The sequence below is a fragment of the Physeter macrocephalus genome, chromosome 8 (genome assembly GCF_002837175.3).
Source record: "Physeter macrocephalus isolate SW-GA chromosome 8, ASM283717v5, whole genome shotgun sequence".
In the NCBI taxonomy this organism is placed as follows: domain Eukaryota; kingdom Metazoa; phylum Chordata; class Mammalia; order Artiodactyla; family Physeteridae; genus Physeter; species Physeter macrocephalus.
Genome location: NC_041221.1, coordinates 12,658,948 through 12,667,514, shown reverse-complemented (window position 1 = coordinate 12,667,514; position 8,567 = coordinate 12,658,948). Strand labels below are relative to the sequence as shown.

At 62.5% G+C, this 8,567-nt stretch overlaps 1 protein-coding gene across 1 annotated transcript in view; it reads right to left on the bottom strand.

The window, feature by feature from the left end:
* CBS (cystathionine beta-synthase) overlaps positions 1–8,567 on the bottom strand; it is a 28,315-nt gene that overhangs the window by 16,144 nt on the left and 3,604 nt on the right. The window contains exons 2-10 of the mRNA XM_028493176.2: positions 8,360–8,469; positions 6,596–6,730; positions 5,147–5,226; positions 4,932–5,066; positions 4,391–4,460; positions 3,033–3,124; positions 2,142–2,267; positions 1,458–1,542; positions 1,055–1,160 (exon numbers count right to left, since the gene is read on the bottom strand). Coding sequence (XP_028348977.2) covers positions 1,055–1,160; positions 1,458–1,542; positions 2,142–2,267; positions 3,033–3,124; positions 4,391–4,460; positions 4,932–5,066; positions 5,147–5,226; positions 6,596–6,730; positions 8,360–8,469 — 939 coding nt within the window. The remainder of the gene's footprint in view (positions 1–1,054; positions 1,161–1,457; positions 1,543–2,141; positions 2,268–3,032; positions 3,125–4,390; positions 4,461–4,931; positions 5,067–5,146; positions 5,227–6,595; positions 6,731–8,359; positions 8,470–8,567) is intronic.

Below are 8,567 nucleotides of genomic sequence, written 5' to 3'. Positions count from 1 at the left end.
GACAAAGTGAGAGAGTGGCATGGACATATATACACTACCAAACGTAAAATAGATAGCTAGTGGGAAGCAGCCGCATAGCACAGGGAGATCAGCTCGGTGCTCTGTGATCACCTAGAGGGTGGGATAGGGAGGGTGGGAGGGAGGGAGACGCAAGAGGGAGGAGATATGGGGATATATGTACATGTATAGCTGATTCACTTTGTTACACACCACTGTGAAGCAATTATACTCCAATAAAGGTGTTAAGAAAAAAGGCAGACGAGGACCCACAAGGTGCGGAGCAGAGCGGATCCACAGCCCCCCAGCCCAGACGTGTGTGCCCGAGACATGATCGTTCAGTCACACTCTCGCCCTCTCTCTCTCACACGCACGGCAGGCCGGCCCAGCACACGGGGAGATGGCCGTTCTCACGCACTGTGTGGTGTGAGCGGACGGCCACGCTCAGGGCGACCCGGCAGTGGACACCCAGACGTGCCTCACCCCCTGCTGGAACGGGCGCCCACCAGGGGCAGCTGAGCTCACCCGAGGTATGTACCCTGCCACTCCTGGGCCAGGGAGGAAGCCCGCGGGTCCGTGGGGGAGGTCTCTAGCCCCCTGTGCCCTTGTTCCCGCACAGCAACCCCGGCTCTTTCAGCCGGTGGCCCCAGCCAGGGGCCGTCGGCGCAGAGGACGGGAATTGGAAGCAGGAGGCTGCAAGCTGCCGCCTGGGCAGGTGTGCAGATTCTCAGCACCATCGGACTCGAAGGGGCCTCGGAGGCCACCAGGCGGACATCGCACAGCCCGTCCCCGGGGCTGCCGACGCCGGCCCGGGTCTCGCCAGGTTGGGGCTGGAGTGTGAGTGCAGCAGCAGGGCCGGTGCTCCCTGCAGCGGGGCTGGGGAGGCGTTCTCAGGGCGGCTGCGTCCTCCTGCGCGTCCCCCGCGGCCTCACAGACCCCCACGCCCCCTCCCTCCCGCTGCCGCGTCGCTGGGGAGGCCCGGCGGGCAGCAGAGCCGGCACAGGCGCTTGGGGGGCGGAGCGCGGGAAGCCGAGGGGCCGGAGCGGGCGCTCCTTACATGTAGTTCCGCACGGAGTCCGGCAGGATCACCACGCAGCGCTGCTCCTCCCTCAGCTCCTGGGCCGCCTTCACGGCCACCGACATGGCGCTGCCGGAACTGCCGCCTGCCGGGAGGGCCGGGGTCAGACCCGCCGGGGGCGCGAGCGCGCGAGTGTGCGCGCGCACGCCCCAGCACGCTCTGGAGGGGTCCTCGGGGGAGGGGTGCCGGGGGGAGCCCCGCTTCTCACTGTCCGCCCACATCCTCCTCGCTACCACCGAGTGTCACGACCAAACCCTCCCACAGAACCTCCGAGCCCTGCAGCAGATGGGGTGCAGGTGGGCCGGGCAGCCCCAGAGCGAGGGGGTCCTTCAGGCGCTGGACCAGCAGCTGGCAGAGCGCGAGGGCCCGGCGCCCCACTCACCGCACAGCAGCCCCTCCTGCGCGATCAGCATGCGGGCGAAGGCGAAGGCTTCCTCGTCGTTGCTCTTGAACCACCTGTCCACCACCTGCGGGGGGCCGAGGGCAGGCGCTCAGGCCGGGCAGCGGGGCCGTGGTGGGCGTGCGGACCACCGCCCAGGTTGCAACCTCACAGAGGACCCCGGTCCAGGTCGTGACCGTCCAGGGGTGCGGCCCAGCCGCTCGTCTGGGATCCAGGACTCACACCTGCAGGCCTGGATCGCGTCCCACCCCCTCCCCCCGGGTCCAGCACACTGTGCACGCGGCCAGTAAGACCGCCCACCAGCCCCGCTGCAGGGCCACACTTCTCGCCTAGGTCCCTGACCGAAGCATCCTTTAGGGTCCTCAAAAGGAGCCTTCTCAGGGGTCCTCAGCTCTCCCAAGTCGGCCTGCTTGCCGCTGCAGCCAGCCGGCTCCCTCCCTCCGCCGGGGCGGTCCGTGCCACGTGCCACCCGCCACCCCCCAGCGGCCTCTGTGTCTGCCCAACAGGGCCGTGGCAACCGCTCCTCAGGTACAGTACCGCGAGTCACCACGTCACGACCCCCGGGACTACTGGCCCCGGTGCAGCGCGGAGCTCGCGTCTCTGTTCCCGCTCAGCCAGGCAAGGCCGTGGCCTGAGGGCTGCGCTGGTCACTGCCGCCCCGCCTACCGTCCGGTCCATCACGGTGGGGATGAAGTCGTAGCCGATCCCTTCCACCTCGTAGGCCGTCTGCTCCGTCTGGTTCAGCCCCTCGGGCTCTGCGAGGACGGAGCCTTCGGGGTCCACCCCGATGATCTGCAGAGTGGGCAGCCTTAGGGCTCAAGTCTCACCTGGACGCACCCGGCTGTCATCGGGCCGCGGGCCCCGTTCCGGACCTCGGGCACGAGGCTCGAAACCCACAAACCCAGGCCCGGGCGCTGGGGGATCGCAAGGTAAATAAATGTCCAGCTCAGGGCACTCAAGGGGACAGCACGAGGCCGGGGGAAGTGGCGTCCTGGAAAGCTCCTCCTGCGCGGGGTGCCCCAGGACAGCCCCAAGAGACGCCCCGGGACAGCGGGAGCCTGGGGCGAGGGGAGTGCTAGGACTGACCTCTCCTGGACGGCGGAGAAATGGGCAGAGAGGAAGGGTGCGCTCGGCACCTCCAGTGGGGGTCTCGCTGAGCCCCTCCCCAGGCTCAGGTGCCCCCCCCCCACTCTCAGAGCCCCTGTGGGGCAGCGGTAGGACCTGAACCCGAGAGCTCTCGGCTTCTGGAATGATGCTTGGAGGCCACCCAAATGGACTCTCCCGCCCCCAGCTCATCTGGGCGTCCAGGTTGCTGGGTCCTTTATCTCCCGGGCAGGTACAGGTACACCCCCCCTATAGAAGATGCAAGGCCATCTACGCAGAAGTGTCAGAAATGGGAACTTCCAGCCCTAAAGCAGAGGCCACTCTGTGGGCCCAAGGCCAAGGACCCCGACAGTTACGCCTCCAGCTGCCGTTCAGGCCGCAGGTGGGAAACGCGCACACGTGCGGGCCCACGTATCCCGGGCGGGGCAGGGTGCCGCCCTCGCAGCCCCTCACCTTGCATCCAGGGCACTTCTCCTTCAGCTTCCTGGCGATGCCCGTGATGGTGCCCCCCGTGCCCGCCGACGCCACCAGCATGTCTAGCCTCCCTGACAGGGGAGAAGGCATGTCAGGGGGAACGTCCTCAGGCTGCAGCGGCCGACCCCCACTCTTTTTTTTTTTTAAGCATCTTTATTGGAGTATAATTGCTCTACAATGGGGTGTCAGTTTCTGCTCGGCCCTCCACTCTTAACAAGCACGAAGGTCCTCAACCACAACGAAGGCAAGTTATCTAAAAGGGCAAAAGCAAACCTATTCTCAAATTTAAAGCCTCTCATCACAGTCCTTCATCTTTAAGATGCAGTCACAGTGACAGGGCCCCAGGGAGCCCCATCTGAGGCTAAACGGCAGCCAGTCCCTGAAATCCCTATTTGTTGTGAATCGTGAGTGAGGTGACTTCCTGCAGGAGGTGGGGCCCCGGGTGGCTGAGGGCTGAGCCCAGGGAGGCTCTTCACACTTTCTTGAGCTGTTTGGTTCAGACGACGTGGATAAGTGAACTGAATTATCAAAGGAACCAGAATAAACCGCTCAGCTTGGCTCAGGTGTTGTCTGGGCTCTCTCAGTGCCCGGGGGCCAGCTCAGGCACCTGCAGACAAGTCAGCACGGGCACCCGTGCTGAGGCAGAAAGGCTGTTTTTACCAAATGAGGATTCTCACACATAAAACCTGGGTGAGCAAATGCCTGGACTTTGCTGCCTGGCTCCTGGGCACGGAACGAGGGCACTTAAGCCAACGCTAGGCTCCAAACAGGAAGCCAGGGGTGCCAAGCCCCTGGCAACTCTTCCTGAAGACCTCTTAGGGAAACAGCCCGTCAGAAAACATCGCAACCCCCTTGGGCTTGGCACCAACTGTGCGGAGAGGTTCCAAGCCAGCCTCATGTCTGTACAGAGTAAGATAATTGCAGATGTCACCACCCCAGTTCTGCAGATGAGAAAACCCCGATGTTGAATTCAGTGCCCAGGCTGGGGCCTGAGGCCAAGTGCCGTTCAGCAACGTGAAGCCCCAGCCGTGAGCCCAGCACCAGCCTGGGACACCCTTGTTCCCTGCACTCGAGAGCTCCTACAGGTCTGGAGGAAAGACTGCTAGGTAAACAAATACAACCACATGATATGTTTGGTGCTATAGGAGAGGCACGGGCAAAGTCCAAGAGGGCACAACAGAGGGAGGAAACCGCTCTAGAGAAATGCTCTAGAAAGCACTTCACAGAGAGGGGACATTTGAGCTGGGTTTTGAAGGATTAATAGGAGTTTACGAAGGAGCGGGTAAGTGACTTGTACACTCCCAGTCAAGATGGACAGCATGGTTAGAAGTATACACCGTCACACTGCTGCAGGATCTCCTCGGCCGTGATGTCGTAGTGAGCGAGAGGGTTGCTGGCATTGCGGTACTGCAAGGAAAGAGAGCAAAGGAGTCGTGCTGAAGTCAAGGCACAGAACCGGCAGCAGCCACAGGGCACCAGGCAAACAGCTCAGTGCAAGCCAGAGAGGATCCTGGCAGCTCAGGGAACGGCCCGGGCCCCTCAACAGACACCAAGCATGAAAACCAGCTCTCCAGAAGATGCGATTTCTGAATTAACCCAGACGTGGAGTGAGTGACAAAGAAGAGCTTCCAGTCAAAAGGTCTGCATGTATCTTATGCCTGTAGAGAGCTTCCAGGGTCCTCTGCAAAGGGCATCCCAGCGCACTGAGCTGAGCCCTCGAAGCCGGCACACAGACAGCAGAGCCAAAGGCCACACGCTGGGCTGGGAGAAGCCAGCGGCTGCGTCCCAGCGCGCCGGTCCCTCTGCGGCCCTGCTCCTGCTGCAGAGGTGACGCCGCCCCAGGCCCCCGACAGACGTCCCCCAGGGCCCGGCCCTCACCTGGTCCAGGATGTGAGAATTGGGGATCTCGTTCCTCAGCCTCCAGGCCACGCCCACATGTGACTCTGGGGAGTCGAATCTGGCGTTGGTGGGCGTCCTCACGATCTCAGCCCCCAGGGCACGCAGGATGTCCACCTGCAGAGGTGCATGGTGGCCTTCACCTCCCCGCCGGGCCTGTGGCGCAGGGGCAGGGGGCCGGGGAGATGCCCGCCTACCTTCTCAGTGCTCATCTTCTCTGGCATCACGATGATGCAATGGTAGCCCTTCACCGCGGCGGCCAGGGCCAGCCCGATCCCTGGGGACAGCACATGGAGTGAGAGGGGGCCACGGTGCCCCCGAGACCCTGCTTCCAGCCCCAAAGGCCCAGGGGAGAGGGCGCTGCAAATATGCCCTACGTCATCCCCTTCTGCCCTCAAATGAGGGGATAAGAGGAGAATGTGGAGGCAGAGATGAAAAGGCAAGCGTGCCCAGAGAAAAAAGCAGGGTGCCCACCATGAACCCCAACTCCTCCAGCTCTTACTGGGCGCCTGGGAGGTGACAATAGCAGCAGACGTTGTGGAGCCCGCGTGTTCCCGTCCCCAGCCCCACCACGGGCCCGGGGCACAGGCCCGGGCCGGACGCCTCCTCCCTGGTTCCAAAGGGGTCAGGGCCGCTGCCCAGGGCTGAGGGGAGGGCCCACCTCAGTTAGTCTGAAGACAGAACATGGAGCCGGAGAGGAGGGTTCTGGAGCCTCAAGATCTCCCCGAGTTTGCCCCACTCGGCTTCGGACCTGCTTGGGACCCACGACCCCTTTCTGGGTTTGGATGGGAATGTCTGTCCTGTGCCTGGCCTGCCACTGTGCTTTGGAAACACATAACTTGGCCGGTTTGAAGGTTCACAGCCGGAGAGGAATTTTGCTTCAGGAGGAATCGAGCCTCAGGTCTCATCCACCTCTGATTTAGGTGATCCTTAGATGAGACTTAACGTCGGTGCTGGAATGGGTTCAGACTCTGGGGGGCTGTTGGGATGGGGGTGAATATACTTTGCATTCGAGAAGGACATGAATTCTGGGGGCCGGAGGGTGGAGTGCTATGGGCTGAACTGTGTCCCTCCAAAATTCATCTGTTGAAGTCCCACCCTGCAGCCCCCCTCAGAATGGGACTCCAACTGGAGATGGGTCTTTGAAGAGGAGATTACGGTTAAACGAGGTCATATGGGTGGGCCCTAACCCCATATGTCTGGTGGCCTCATAAGAAGAGGAGATCAGGACACAGACACACACAGAGGGACACATGTGAGGACACAGGGAGAAGATGCCCAGGAGAGAGGCCTCAGAAGGAACCAGCCCTGCTGACGCCTGATCTCAGTTGTCCAGCCTCCAGACTGTGAGATAATAAATGTCTGCTGCTTGAGCCGCCCAGGCTGTGGGATTTATTACCGCGGTCATAGGAAACTAGGACAGATTTTTACTGCAAGGTGTAGTTGCCCACATAACAGACTCCAACATCACCAATGCAGCTGGGCCGGCAGGACGTCAGGGAAAGCTGGGCTCAGTCACACACCTGCACACAGGTGTCAGGTGCCGAGCAAAGAGCGTGGAGGGAAGGGAAGGGCCAGCCGGACACACCAGCGCGTGCAGCCACGGGTCACCCGGGCCGGGAGCTCTGGCCCGTGGCAGCGCCCACCTGTGTTCCCCGACGTCGGCTCGATGATGGTGTCCCCAGGCTTCAGGGTCCCCTCGTGCTCAGCATCCTCAACCATTCGCAGGCTGATGCGGTCCTTCACGCTCCCGCCCGCGTTGAAGAACTCACACTTGGCCACTGGAGCCAAAGACGCATCGTGAGAGAGGAAGAGGCCCCCGACCGCTAAGGGATGCCTGCCGTGCCGCCCCCTCCCCAGCCCCCGATACGCCCAGGACGCAGGGACAAGCTTCAGTGGTCCTGAAAATCATCGCCTTTCCATTGCCACCTGCCCATCCCACCCCCCGTGGACCACGTGGCAACTCCAAGTGCATGAGACACAGGAGCCTAAGGAGCACCCCCAACTGCATGGACGGAGCAGAGCCACCCCCGTGAGGCAGCACAGTCCCGAAGAGACTTGCTGGGCGTGCAGGGGGCGGCCGACTGGAGCCCAGGCTTCAAATCAGGGCAGACAGCCCCGCCGTACCCAGCGGACCATGACAGACGACCTGATGTCCTGAAGCCACAGCCCGCCCGTCACACCCCCAGGCCAGGGCCCACGCGCCTTCCACACCCGCCTCCCGCCATCTTCCCCACCTAGCAGATACGACGTCCTCTCCTGTGCCTGAGCCTCTGCTTCTGTTCTTCTTTCCTTGGCGGGGGGGGGGGACTCCCTCCCACCTCTCAAAAATATGCAGTGTTCGTAAAAGGGGGCGAGATGGCGCCAAACGTGATTGAAGGACCAGGCTGGCCTGCAGCACCCACGAAACAAGCTCCGCCCGCTTTGTCCTGGTTTCCGAAATCCACAACCATAGACAGCCTTTCTCCCCTAAGACCCAGAGAGGCCCCTGCCGGGACAGTGAAGGAGAGGCTCTTGAATATCTGACCGCTGAGGAGCCCTGCACCCCAGACTTTTGTAGGTCACAGACTTGAATTACTTGTTAGACAATTCTAATGAGCCCACGGGAAAGCCAACAGAGACGCAGGGATTCAAGCTGATCAGCCGTGGGCAAGCCAAGTAACCAACCCGAGGCTCGGTTTTTCCATCTGTAAAAGGCACACAGTAAAACCGACTTCAGGGGCTCCTGCCAAGTTGAAGCGCACGCAGCAGGCCCATGTCTACGGGGTACTAGCTACTGGTCTCTGTTATCTGCCGGAGGAGCACAGAGCCGACGATAGCTCTCCCGGGCTGTTCTGATACACCCCCAGCAGCGCCTGGGAGCGTGTACTGCTTGTTGCTGATGAGAGAATTCTTGACCGGAGGGGCGCGCGGGAAGCCTCTGACGGTGATGCCTCTGGGGTGAATCGACCACGTGGCCTCGGTCCCTCCCCTGGGAGGCGCTGTCCCCCAAGGACCCCCACGCTCTCCCCTCCCCAGCTCTCTCTGCCCCAGCAGCACCGGGCCTGGTCGCCCCCAGGGCCTCTGCACCTGTCACTTCCTCTGAGACAAGGCTGACATCTACCTGGGCTCTTGAGCCCGGGAGAACAGTGGAGGTGAAGAAAGCCCCCCACCCTCTTGTGTTCCTGGAAACAGCCTCCTGCAAAGAAGTCCCTTCTGCACAGGACTTGGATAAGACTCTCAGGTGATCCCCACGTGTACCAGACACAGCCCCCAAACCCCCACTCCGTGTCTCCTAGGTGAGCCGTGGACCGTCTGTCTGAGCACCGGGGCAGCCGGTTCCTGCCCGGCTGATGGCTGGGACCCTCATCGCAAAAACCCCGGCTCTCCCGTCAGCCCACCCCACCCGTGGCGTGTCTGCCCCTCCCTACCGGAGTCCGAGGCGGAGCGGCGCCGCTCTGCTCCTGGGATCGGGCCTCCCGCTCCGGCGGTGGCCGGCTTAGAGCGCCCGCCTTCCCGGCTCGGGCTCTGCCCCCGACATCTGCCCGGACACGCTTCCCTCCACAATTCAGGCCTCGGCTCACAGGCCACGGGCCCGGCCCTGCGTGCCTCCCGACCCCACGTGATGTGGTCAAACGC